This window comes from Cherax quadricarinatus, chromosome 25 (genome assembly GCF_038502225.1).
Source record: "Cherax quadricarinatus isolate ZL_2023a chromosome 25, ASM3850222v1, whole genome shotgun sequence".
NCBI lineage: Eukaryota > Metazoa > Arthropoda > Malacostraca > Decapoda > Parastacidae > Cherax > Cherax quadricarinatus.
This window is the reverse complement of record NC_091316.1, coordinates 1,578,133-1,591,990: the sequence shown is the minus strand read 5'-3', so window position 1 is coordinate 1,591,990 and position 13,858 is coordinate 1,578,133. Positions and strand designations below refer to the sequence as shown.

The 13,858-nt window shown below is 45.2% G+C and overlaps 1 protein-coding gene across 4 annotated transcripts in view; it reads left to right on the top strand.

Annotated features, from left to right (window-relative positions):
• LOC128690073 (uncharacterized) overlaps positions 1-13,858 on the top strand; it is a 342,887-nt gene that overhangs the window by 18,666 nt on the left and 310,363 nt on the right. For 2 of the 4 annotated variants that reach the window (XM_070088540.1, XM_070088538.1), the window contains exon 2: positions 9,563-9,602. The exons of the other annotated variants lie outside the window; for them this stretch is intronic. In XM_070088540.1, the coding sequence (XP_069944641.1) occupies positions 9,563-9,602 (40 nt within the window). The remainder of the gene's footprint in view (positions 1-9,562; positions 9,603-13,858) is intronic. 4 annotated transcript variants of the gene reach the window in all.

Below are 13,858 nucleotides of genomic sequence, written 5' to 3'. Positions count from 1 at the left end.
AACCAGCTGTAAAACAAGTAAACCAGCTGTAAAACAAGTAAACCAGCTATAAAACAAGTAAACCAGCTGTAAAACAAGTAAACCAGCTGTAAAACAAGTAAACCAGCTGTAAAACAAGTAAACCAGCTGTAAAACAAGTAAACCAGCTATAAAACAAGTAAACCAGCTGTAAAACAAGTAACCCAGCTGTAAAACAAGTAACCCAGCTGTAAAACAAGTAACCCAGCTATAAAACAAGTAAACCAGCTATAAAACAAGTAAACCAGCTGTAAAACAAGTAAACCAGCTGTAAAACAAGTAAACCAGCTATAAAACAAGTAAACCAGCTGTAAAACAAGTAAACCAGCTGTAAAACAAGTAAACCAGCTATAAAACAAGTAAACCAGCTGTAAAACAAGTAACCCAGCTATAAAACAAGTAACCCAGCTGTAAAACAAGTAAACCAGCTGTAAAACAGGTAAACCAGCTGTAAAACAAGTAAACCAGCTGTAAAACAAGTAAACCAGCTGTAAAACAGGTAAACCAGCTGTAAAACAAGTAAACCAGCTGTAAAACAAGTAAACCAGCTGTAAAACAGGTAAACCAGCTGTAAAACAAGTAAACCAGCTGTAAAACAAGTAAACCAGCTGTAAAACAAGTAACCCAGCTATAAAACAAGTAAACCAGCTGTAAAACAGGTAAACCAGCTGTAAAACAAGTAACCCAGCTATAAAACAAGTAAACCAGCTGTAAAACAAGTAAACCAGCTGTAAAACAAGTAAACCAGCTGTAAAACAAGTAACCCAGCTATAAAACAAGTAAACCAGCTGTAAAACAGGTAAACCAGCTGTAAAACAAGTAAACCAGCTGTAAAACAGGTAAACCAGCTGTAAAACAGGTAAACCAGCTGTAAAACAAGTAACCCAGCTGTAAAACAAGTAACCCAGCTGTAAAACAAGTAAACCAGCTGTAAAACAAGTAAACCAGCTGTAAAACAGGTAAACCAGCTGTAAAACAAGTAACCAAGCTGTAAAACAAGTAAACCAGCTGTAAAACAAGTAAACCAGCTATAAAACAAGTAACCCAGCTGTAAAACAAGTAAACCAGCTATAAAACAAGTAAACCAGCTATAAAACAAGTAAACCAGCTGTAAAACAAGTAAACCAGCTGTAAAACAAGTAAACCAGCTGTAAAACAGGTAAACCAGCTGTAAGACACAAGTAAACCAGCTGTAAAACAAGTAAACCAGCTGTAAAACAAGTAAACCAGCTGTAAAACAAGTAAACCAGCTGTAAGACACAAGTAAACCAGCTGTAAAACAAGTAAACCAGCTGTAAAACAGGTAAACCAGCTGTAAAACAAGTAAACCGGCTGTAAGACAAGTAAACCAGCTGTAAAACAAGTAAACCAGCTGTACAACAAGTAAACCAGCTGTAAGACACAAGTAAACCAGCTGTAAAACAAGTAAACCAGCTGTAAAACAAACCCGGGAATGAGGGAAACCTAGTTTCTTATAACCTAGTGCTTTCTTATATCCTTCCTGAATCTGAATTTTTCCAACTTGAAACCATTGCTGCGAGTCCTGTCTTGGATGGAAATTTTCAGCACACTATTTACATCCCCTTTATTTATTCCTGTTTTCCATTTAATCGCCTCAATCATATCCCCCCTAATTCCTCGCCTTTCTAGAGAGTGCAGATTCAGGGTCCTCAGCCTACCCTCATAGGGAACATTTCTGATACACGGGATCAACTTTGTCATCCTCCTTTGTACGTGACCAGAACTGTGCAGTATAATCTAAATGAGGCCAAACCAAGGATGTATAGAGTTGAAGAAAAACCTGAGGTCTCCTATTATTTATGCTTCTTAATATGAAGCCAAGGTTTCTGTTAGCTTTATTGCGAACACTTATGCACTGTTGTCTTGGTTTCAGATTACTGCTAACCAGAACTTCTAAATTTTTTTCGCAATCCGTAATATTAAGATCTACATTATTTAGTTTATATGTGGCATGGTTATTGTCCTGTCCAACATTTAGAACTTTGCATTTGTCTATATTAAACTGCAACTGCCACTTCTCCGACCATTGCATCAGTCTATTCAAATCATCCTGGAGTGCTCTAATGTCCTCATTAGATTGAATTGGACAGCCTATTTTGGTGTCATCAGCAAATTTGCTTATGTCACTATTTATTCCCTTATCTATGTCGTTTATGCAAATTGTGAACACCAACGAGCCCAAACGGAACACCGCTTGTGACGTGCCCCCACTCTGATTTCTCCCCATTTATACAAACTCTCTGCTGCCTAATTTGTCAACCATGCCTCTACCCAGGAAAAAATTTCTCTTGTTCCGTGTGCCTTAAGTTTCCTCAATAGCCTCTGATGTGGAACTCTATCGAAAGCCTTATTGAAGTCCATATACACTATCAAATTCATTACCATGATCTCACACAGAAATCACTCCCTACGAAAGTAAAAGACTGGGCAGGCGATGCAAAATGCCCCCAATAAAAAGTAGGGGCGCCATTGGTACACTAAGAGAAAACACCATAAGTGTCCGGGGCCCAAAACTGTTCAACAGCCTCCCATCAAGCATTAGGGGAATTGCCAATAAACCCCTGGCTGCCTTCAAGAGAGAGCTGGACAGATACCTAAAGTCAGTGCCGGATCAGCCGGGCTGTGGCTCGTACGTTGGACTGCGTGCGGCCAGCAGTAACAGCCTAGTTGATCAGGCCCTGATCCACCGGGAGGCCTGGTCATGGACCGGGCCGCGGGGGCGTTGATCCCCGGAATAACCTCCAGGTAACCTCCTCAAACACCTTAGTGAAAAAAGTTAGTGTTATACCAGATAATGAAATGAAAATGGGTGTGTGTGTACTCACCTATTTGTACTCGCCTATTTGCGGTTGCAGGGGTCGAGTCTTAGCTCTTGGCCCCGCCTCTTCACCGGTTGCTAATGGGTCTTCTCTCTCCCCCCTCCATGAGCTTTATCAAACCTCGTCTTAAAACTATGTATGGTTCCTGCCTCCACTACATCACTTTCTAGGCTATTCCACTGCCTGACAACTCTGTGACTGAAGAAATACTTCCTAATATCTCTCTGACTCATCTGTGTCTTCAACTTCCAATTGTGACCTCTTGTTTCTGTGTCCCCTCCCTGGAACATCCTGTCTTTGTCCACCCTGTCTATTCCGCGCAGTATTTTATACGTCGTTATCATGTCTCCCCTGACCCTTCTGTCCTCTAGTGTCGTCAGGCCGATTTCCCTTAACCTTTCTTCATAAGACATTCCCCTTAGCTTTGGAACTAACCTTGTCGCAAACCTTTGCACTGTGTGTGTGTGTGTACTCACCTAGTTGAGGTTGCGGGGGTCGAGTCCGAGCTCCTGGCCCCGCCTCTTCACTGATCGCTACTAGGTCACTCTCCCTGAGCCGTGAGCTTTATCGTACCTCTGCTTAAAGCTATGTATGGATCCTGCCTCCACTACATCGCTTCCCAAACTATTCCACTTACTGACTACTCTGTGGCTGAAGAAATACTTCCTAACATCCCTGTGATTCATCTGTGTCTTTAGCTTCCAACTGTGTCCCCTTGTTACTGTGTCCAATCTCTGGAACATCCTGTTTTTGTCCACCTTGTCAATTCCTCTCAGTATTTTGTATGTCGTTATCATGTCCCCCCTATCTCTCCTGTCCTCCAGTGTCGTCAGGTTGATTTCCCTTAACCTCTCCTCGTAGGACATACCTCTTAGCTCTGGGACTAGTCTTGTTGCAAACCTTTGCACTTTCTCTAGTTTCTTTACGTGCTTGGCTAGGTGTGGGTTCCAAACTGGTGCCGCATACTCCAATATGGGCCTAACGTATACGGTGTACAGGGTCCTGAACGATTCCTTATTAAGATGTCGGAATGCTGTTCTGAGGTTTGCTAGGCGCCCATATGCTGCAGCAGTTATTTGGTTGATGTGCGCTTCAGGAGATGTGCCTGGTGTTATACTCACCCCAAGATCTTTTTCCTTGAGTGAGGTTTGTAGTCTCTGACCCCCTAGACTGTACTCCGTCTGCGGCCTTCTTTGCCCTTCCCCAATCTTCATGACTTTGCACTTGGTGGGATTGAACTCCAGGAGCCAATTGCTGGACCAGTTCTGCAGCCTGTCCAGATCCCTTTGTAGTTCTGCCTGGTCTTCGATCGAGTGTATTCTTCTCATCAACTTCACGTCATCTGCAAACAGGGACACCTCAGAGTCTATTCCTTCCGTCATGTCGTTCACAAATACCAGAAACAGCACTGGTCCTAGGACTGACCCCTGCGGGACCCCGCTGGTCACAGGTGCCCACTCTGACACCTCGCCACGTACCATGACTCGCTGCTGTCTTCCTGACAAGTATTCCCTGATCCATTGTAGTGCCTTCCCTGTTATCCCTGCTTGGTCCTCCAGTTTTTGCACCAATCTCTTGTGTGGAACTGTGTCAAACGCCTTCTTGCAGTCCAAGAAAATGCAATCCACCCACCCCTCTCTCTCTTGTCTTACTGCTGTCACCATGTCATAGAACTCCAGTAGGTTTGTGACACAGGATTTCCCGTCCCTGAAACCATGCTGGCTGCTGTTGATGAGATCATTCCTTTCTAGGTGTTCCACCACTCTTCTCCTGATAATCTTCTCCATGATTTTGCATACTATACATGTCAGTGACACTGGTCTGTAGTTTAATGCTTCATGTCTGTCTCCTTTTTTAAAGATTGGGACTACATTTGCTGTCTTCCATGCCTCAGGCAATCTCCCTGTTTCGATAGATGTATTGAATATTGTTGTTAGGGGTACACATAGCGCCTCTGCTCCCTCTCTCAATACCCATGGGGAGATGTTATCTGGCCCCATTGCCTTTGAGGTATCTAGCTCACTCAGAAGCCTCTTCACTTCTTCCTCGGTTGTGTGCACTGTGTCCAGCACTTGGTGGTGTGCCCCACCTCTCCGTCTTTCTGGAGTCCCTTCTGTCTCCTCTGTGAACACTTCTTTGAATCTCTTGTTGAGTTCTTCACATACTTCCCGGTCATTTCCTGTTGTCTCTCCTCCTTCCTTCCTTAGCCTGATTACCTGGTCCTTGACTGTTGTTTTCCTCCTGATGTGGCTGTACAACAGTTTCGGGTCAGATTTGGCTTTCGCTGCTATGTCATTTTCATATTGTCTTTGGGCCTCCCTTCTTATCTGTGCATATTCATTTCTGGCTCTACGACTGTTCTCCTTATTCTCCTGGGTCCTTTGCCTTCTATATTTCTTCCATTCCCTAGCACACTTGGTTTTTGCCTCCCTGCACCTTTGGGTAAACCATGGGCTCATCCTGGCTTTTTCATTACTCCTGTTACCCTTGGGTACAAACCTCTCCTCAGCCTCCTTGCATTTTATTGCTACATATTCCATCATCTCATTAACTGGTTTCCCTGCCAGTTCTCTGTCCCACTGAACCCCGTTCAGGTAGTTCCTCATTCCTGTGTAGTCCCCTTTCTTGTAGTTTGGCTTCATTCGTCCTGGCCTTCCTGCTTCTCCCTCCACTTGTAGCTCTACTGTGTATTCGAAGCTTACAACCACATGGTCACTGGCCCCAAGGGGTCTTTCATATGTGATGTCCTCGATATCTGCACTACTGAAGGTGAATACTAAGTCCAGCCTTGCTGGTTCATCCTCTCCTCTCTCTCTTGTAGTGTCCCTTACGTGTTGGTACATGAAGTTCTCCAGTACCACCTCCATCATCTTAGCCCTCCAAGTATCTTGGCCCCCATGTGGGTCCAAGTTCTCCCAATCTATCTCCTTGTGGTTAAAGTCACCCATGATCAGGAGCTTTGCCCTGCATGCATGAGCTCTTCTGGCCACTCTAGCCAGTGTGTCAACCATCGCTCTATTGCTCTCGTCGTACTCTTGCCTTGGCCTCCTGCTGTTCTGTGGTGGGTTATACATCACTGCTATTACCACCTTGGGACCTCCAGAGTGAAGTGTTCCCACTATGTAATCACTTTCTTCTCCGCTATCTTCTCTCTCCAGCTCATCAAAATTCCAGCGATTTTTGATCAGCAACGCCACTCCTCCACCCCCCCTGTTCCCTCTGTCTTTCCTCAGGATTTGGTATCCCGTTGGAAAGATGGCATCTGTTATCATACCTGTAAGCTTGGTTTCTGTGAGAGCTATGATGTCCGGTGATGCTTCTTTGACTCTTTCTTGCCACTCCTCCCACTTATTTGTTATTCCATCAGCGTTTGTGTACCATACCTTCAGTTTCCTTTCCAACACTGTGGTTTGGGGGGCCTGTGAGGGTGGGAGACCTGGTGGCATACTGTGGGGTTCTATAGCTTGGTGTTGGGTGGAGGCTGTGGGTATGGATTGTAGGGTGTGTTGGGATGGTGTGATAGGTTGTGTGGTTCTGAGAGTAGTTGTGTGTGTGCTTGCCCTTGCTGTTCTGTCCTGCTCTGACTGACCTCTGCTGGTTCCCTCCTTGTCTCTTTTCCTAGCTCCTTTCGCTTTTTTGTCCTCTCCCTCAGCTGCTGTCGTTCTGATTTTGTTCTGTCTCTGTCTAGGAACACCCTCTTGTACTCTTCCGAGTATTTCAATCGTGGTTTCTCTTGGAGGATCCTGTTCCGCACTGTTTCCGTCCTGAGAATCAGCTTGATTGGTCGGTTTCTCACCTTCGAGTACCCCCCTATTCTCTGAAAATTTACAATCTCGTCCCTCTCTTCACCTATTTCTGTTATGATTTTCTCAATCTCCTTCCTTTCTTCCTGCTTCCTTTCAGTGTGTGTCCTTTCAGTGTGTGTGTGTGTGTGTGTGTGTGTGTTAGTTAGTTACCATTTTGTCCTAGGCACATGTCGATTAGACACTAGGCCTGTTGTACTCACCTATTTGTACTCACCTATTTGTGGTTGCAGGGGTCGAGTCCTAGCTCCTGGCCCCGCCTCTTCACCGGTTGCTACTAGGCCCTCTCTCTCCCCGCTCCATGAGCTTTATCAAACCTCGTCTTAAAACTGTGTATGGTTCCTGCCTCCACTACGTCATTTTCTAGGCTATTCCACTGCCTTACAACTCTATGACTGAAGAAATACTTCCTACTATCTCTCTGACTCATTTGTGTCTTCAACTTCCAATTGTGGCCTCTTGTTTCTGTGTCCCCTCCCTGGAACATCCTGTCTTTGTCCACCTTGTCTATTCCACACAGTATTTTATATGTCGTTATCATGTCTCCCCTGACCCTCCTGTCCTCCAGTGTCGTCAGGCCGATTTCCCTTAATCTTTCTTCATAGGACATTCCCCTTAGCTCTGGAACTAACCTTGTCGCAAACCTTTGTACTTTCTCTAGTTTCTTGACGTGCTTTATCAAGTGCGGGTTCCAAACAGGTGCTGCATACTCCAGTATGGGCCTGACATACACGGTGTACAGTGTCTTGAATGATTCCTTACTAAGGTATCGGAATGCTGTTCTCAGGTTTGCCAGGCGCCCATATGCTGCAGCAGTTATCTGATTGATGTGTGCTTCCGGAGACATGCTCGGTGTTATACTCACCCCAAGATCTTTCTCCTTGAGTGAGGTTTGCAGTCTTTGGCCACCTAGCCTATACTCTGTCTGTGGTCTTCTGTGCCCTTCCCCTATCTTCATGACTTTGCATTTGGCAGGATTAAATTCGAGAAGCCATTTGCTGGACCAGGTGTCCAGTCTGTCCAGGTCTCTTTGAAGTCCTGCCTGGTCCTCATCAGATTTAATTCTCCTCATTAACTTCACATCATCTGCAAACAGGGACACTTCTGAGTCTAACCCTTCCATCATGTCGTTCACATATACCAAAAATAGCACTGGTCCTAGGACCGACCCCTGTGGGACCCCGCTCGTCACAGGTGCCCACTGTGATTCATCATTAAGTACCATGACTCGTTGTTGCCTCCCTGTCAGGTATTCTCTGATCCATTGCAGTGCCCTTCCTGTTATATGCGCCTGATGCTCTAGCTTCTGCACTAATCTCTTGTGAGGAACTGTGTCAAAGGCCTTCTTGCAGTCCAAGAAGATGCAATCAACCCACCCCTCTCTCTCGTGTCTTCTGTTATTTTATCATAAAACTCCAGAAGGTTTGTGACACAGGATTTGCCTTCCATGAATCCGGGCTGGTTGGCATTTATACTCTTGTTCCGTTCCAGGTGCTCCACCACTCTCCTCCTGATAATCTTCTCCATAACTTTGCATACTATACACGTCAGTGACACAGGTCTATAGTTTAGTGCCTCTTTTCTGTCTCCTTTTTTAAAAATGGGAACTACATTTGCCGTCTTCCATACCTCAGGTACTATGACTCATCTGGGTTTTCAGCTTCCAATTGTGTCCCCTTGTTCCTGTATCCCATCTCTGAAACATTCGAGCCCTGTCCACCTTGTCAATTCCTCTCAGTATTTTATAAGTTGTTATCATGTCCCCCCTATCCCTCCTATCCTCTAGTGTCATCAGGTTGAGTTCCCTTAACCTCTCCTCGTAGGACATACCCCTTAGCTCTGGGACTAGTCTTGTTGTAAACCTCTGCACATTCTCTTGTTTCCTTACGTGCTTGGCTAGGTGTGGGTTCCAAACTGGTGCCGCATACTCCAATATGGGCCTAACGTACACAGTGTACAGGGTCCTGAACGATTCCTTATTAAGTTGTCGAAATGCTGTTCCTAGGTTTGCCAGGCGCCCATATGCTGCAGCAGTTATTTGGTTAATGTGCGCCTCAGGTGATGTGCCTGGTGTTATACTCACTCCAAGATCTTTTTCCTTGAGTGAGGTTTGTAGTCTTTGTCCCCCTAGACTGTACTCAATCTTCATGGCTTTGCACTTGGTGGTGTTGAACTCCAGGAGCCAGTTGCTGGACCAGGCCTGCAGCCTGTCCAGATCTCTTTGTAGCTCTGCTTGGTCCTAGTCCGATTGGATTCTTCTCATCAACTTCACATCATCTGCAAACAGGGACACTTCGGAGTGTTCCTTCCGTTATGTTGTTTACAAATACCAGAAACAGCACCGGTCCTAGGACTGACCCCTGTGGAACCCCACTCGTCACAGGCGCCCACTCTGATACCTCGCTACGTACCATGACTTGCTGTTGTCTTCCTGACAGGTATTCCCTGATCCATTGTAGTGCTTTCCCAATTATCCCTGCCTGATCCTCCAGCTTTTGCACTAATGTCTCATGTGGAAGTGTGTCAAACGCCTTCTTACAGTGCAAGAAAATGCAATCTACCCATCCATCTCTCTCTTTTCTTACTGCTGTCACCCTGTCATAGAACTCCAGTAGGTTTGTGGCACAAGATTTCCCATCCCTGAAACCGTGCTGGCTGTCGTTGATAAGCTCATTCCTTTCTAGGTGTTCCACCACTCTTCTGATAATCTTCGTCATGACTTTGCATACCATACATGTGAGTGACACTGGTCTGTAGTTTAATGCTTCGTATCTGTCTCCTTTTTTTAAAAAATTGGGACTACATTTGCTGCCTGACATACCTCAGGTAGTTGCCCTGTTTCAGTAGTTGTGTTGAATATTGTTGTTAGGGTACTAATAGCTCCTCTGCTTCCTCTCTCAGGACCCATGGAGAGATGTTATCCGACCCCATCACCTTTGAGGTATCTAGCTCACTTAGCAGCCTTTTCGGTGGTATGTATTGTGTGCAGCACTTGATGGTGTACCCCACCTCTCTGTCTCTCTGGAGTCCCTTCTGTCTCCTCTGTGAACACTTTGAATTTCATTTTGAGTTGCTCACATACTTCGTAGTCGTTTCTCGTTCTCTCTCCTCCTTCCTTCCTCAGCCTGATTACCTGGTCCTTGACTGTTGTTTTCCTCCTGATGTGGCTGTACAACAGCTTCGGGTCAGATTTGGCTTTCGCTGCTATTTCATTTTCGTGTTGTCGTTGGGCCTCCTTCCTACCTGTGCACATTCATTTCTGGTTCTACGACTTCTCTCCTTATTCTCCTGGGTTCTTTGCCTTCTATACTTCTTCCATTCTCTAGCACATTTGGTTTTGGCCTCTACACCTTTGGGTGAACCAAGAGCTCATCCTGACTTTCTTGTTATTTCTGTTACCCTTGGGTACGAACCTCTCCTCAGCTTCCTTGCATATTGTTGTCACATATCCTATCATCTCATTTACTGACTTTCCTGTCAGTTCTCTGTCCCACTGAACCCCATGTAGGAAATTCTTCATGCCTGTGTAGTCCCCTCTCTTGTAGTTCAGCTTCATTTGTCCTGCCCTTCCTGCTTCCCTCTCCACTTGTAACTCTACTGTGTATCCGAAGCTCAGAACCACATGAACACTGGCCCCGAGGGGTCTCTCATATGTGATGTCCTCAATGTCTGCACTTACTCAAGGTGAATACTAGGTCCAGTCTTGCTGGTTTATTCTCTCCTCTCTCTCTCTCTGGTAGTGTCTTACATGCTGGTACATGAGGTTTTCCAGTACCACCTCCATCATCTTAGCCCTCCACGTTTCTGGGCCCCCCATGTGGCTCCAGGTTCTTCCAGTCGATTTCCTTGTGGTTGAAGTTACCCATAATCAGAAGCTTTGCCCAGCTCATATGAGCCCTTCTGGTCATCTCAGCTAGTGTATCAACCATCGCTATATTACTCTCATCATACTTTTGCCTTGGCCTCCTACTGTTCTGTGGTGGGTTATACATCACTGCAATTATCACCTTAGGACCTCCAGACAGAAATGTTCCTATTGTAGTCTCTTGCTTCTCCTCTGTATCCTCTCTTCAGCTCATCAAAATACCATCGGTTTTTGATGAGCAGTGCCACTCCACCGCTTCTGTTCCCTCTGTCTTTCCTCAGGATCTGATATCCTGATGAAAAGATGGCATCTGTTATCATTCCTGTGAGCTTGGTTTCTGTGAGAGCTATGATGTCCGGTGATGCTTCTTTGACTTTTTCATGCCACTCCTCCCACTTATTCGTTATTCCACCAGTGTTGGTGTACCATACCTTCAGTTTCCTGTCCAACACTGTTCTGGGGAATCTGTGAGGGTGAGGGACCTGGCGGTGTGCTGTGGGATTCTACAGCGTAGTGTGGGGGGGGGGCTGTAAGTGTGGATTGTGGTTTGTGTTGGGATAGCGTGTTTGGTTGTGGGATTCTAGGAGTGGTTATGTGTGTGCTTGCGCTTGTTGCTCTGCCCTGCTCTGATTGTTCTCTGCTGATTTCTGTCCTTGTCTCTCTTCCTAGCCCCTTTCGCTTCTGTGTCCTCTCCCTCAGCTGCTGTCGTTCTGTTGTGTGTGAGAGAGAGAGAGAGAGAGAGAGAGAGAGAGAGAGAGAGAGAGAGAGAGAGAGAGAGAGAGAGAGAGAGAGAGAGAGAGAGAGAGCGAGAGAGAGAGAATCAAGGAGACCCTTATGGAGTGTGAAATTGAGGGTTCGTGCTGTTTTCACTCGGCATGCTCTTTAATATACCTTTACCTCTCTCTCTCTCTGTCTCTCTCTCTCTGTCTCTCTCTCTCTGTCTCTCTCTCTCTGTCTCTCTGTCTCTCTGTCTCTCTGTCTCTCTGTCTCTCTGTCTCTCTCTCTCTCTCTCTCTCTCTCTCTCTCTCTCTAAGCCAGGTATTTCTGCACTGTGTTCAGAAGTGTAAGTATTACATCTTCATCTGTCACGTCCCAGCGTGCCTCTCAGTTTATACATACATATTCTTATACACTCCATCTATACGTATTCTTGTACACCTTATGTATTGATATTCTTATGAACACCGTGTATATATGCAAGCATGTACAACGTCAACAATCAACACGCAAATACACCGAAAAGAAGAATAACAAACACTGATTTTTGTTCTTGTTTTCCGACATATAAGTGAGTGTTTAGAAAGGTGACTACAGATTTTTAATACATTATACAAACATTAGGAACAGGCAAGTACAATAAAAGAACACAAACAGCGCAAGGAACAAATAAACACGTGTCACAGACTCTCTCTCTCGGGACGAAAACAAAACAAAAACTTTGTGCGAGTTTAATTGTTCTCTGTTTGTAATGTCTGTCTGAATCTTTTGTTTATTTGGCAAACACCTCCGGGGGGGGGGGGCTGTGGTTGTAGTGTGTGGTAGAGTGGTGGTTTGTGGTGGTGTGTTTTGGTGGTGGTTGTGTGTTGGTATTTGGTGGTGTGTTGTGTTGAGGTGGTGTTTGGTTGTGTGTATTGGTGTTTTGATGTGTGATTGTGGTGATCCGGAGGACGATGTGTACCCACAGCTGCTGTACCTACATCTGTCACAAACAAGCAGTTCTATGTGTGTGTGTGTGTGTGTGTGTGTGTGTGTGTGTGTGTGTGTGTGTGTGTGTGTGTGTGTGTGTTGCGTTGTGCTGTGTTGCGATACTGTCAACAAAAGAGTGCAGATTACCAGAATCAATCCCAGTCTTTCCTTGTTAGGCAGGTTGTGTCAGGCAGCGCTGGCCGCTGCTCCGGTCACTCAGGTTTAAAGATTATTGAAACTTGTCATGATATGTTAGAAAAATAGTAAATATAGAGAAAATAATGTGGGTTATTATAAGGAAGGTCCTGGTTATTATATCCCAACTGATTGGCAGTGACCCGTCAGTCACTGCCAATGGCGCAGCCATGATGGGGGGATCTAGGGGAGCTAATACCCGTAGAGGCAAGTACTTTATATTTCTTCAATTAATGGCCAAGTTTCACTATTATTATTGGTCATAAAGAAACGATAGTTTAAGAAATTTGAAATAATTGAAAAATCGTGTCCTTAAAGGAGATTTCTTGGATTTTTTTTCCAGAATCTTATAATTTTTAAGCCCACTGATTTGAAATCGTGGCTTAAGCCACTCCCCGGATTGAAATACTGGCTACGCTGCTGCTTGCTACCATGATACAACATAACATACTGTATTAACAATTAAACACTAAATAAACAAACTGTACAGGTATACATTACATACTTCACACTGTCTTCTTAACTTCTCTTACCTGCATAAACACGTACACTTCTCATGTACCATTCTTTGTCCCACTCTTGTCTCAAACACACTACTCTAAGGAAAGTATCTTTACTCCGCTCAAAATTACTTCTTCAAGGCTGAGGGACTGATCACCTGAGTTACCTCCTCAGTATTTAAATCACCTCTATATTCGACTGAAGAAGCCTGCTGAGCAACTTGAAACATTTTCGCAATAAAGATACGCAACTGTTGCGTAAATGTCTTACCTATTTACTCGTGGGTAGTGATGCAGACTGTACTCTAGTCCCCTTCTGGATATTCTTACAGGTCTACCTGCTCTACCCTTCAAGAGAGGTAGGTAGGTAGGTACCTTCATCCTGCTACCTGGAGGTTATTCCGGGGATCAACATCCCCGCGGCCAGGTCCACGACCAGGCCTCCCGATCAACGAGGCTGTTACTGCTGGCCGCACGTAGTCCAACGTACGAACCACAGTCCGGTTGAATTGGCACTGACTTGAGGTATCTGTCCAGCTTCCTCTTGAAGACAACCAGGGGTCTGTTGGTAATTCCCCTTATGGCTGGTGGGAGGCTGTTCAACAGTCTTGGTCCCCGGACACTTACTGTGTTTTCTCTTAGTGTGCTAATGGTGCCCCTACTTTTCACTAGGGGTATTTTGCACCACCTGTCCCTCTCAAGGAAGGTTCGTTGATGCTAGTGAGGGGCTCTTGATATAGGGAATTGCATCTGTGCTTCAGTTCCCTGATTTGAGTCTCAATACCTTCCATCCTCCTCCCCAAAGGCGCTGTATTATCCTACGGGTTTAGCGCTCCCCCTTGATTATTATAATAATAAATGCATCGCCTGCCAAGTCTTTTGCTTTCGTAGGGAGTGATAACTGTGTAACCAGTCCCTCTAGCAGTTTCCAGATGTACATTATGATGTATC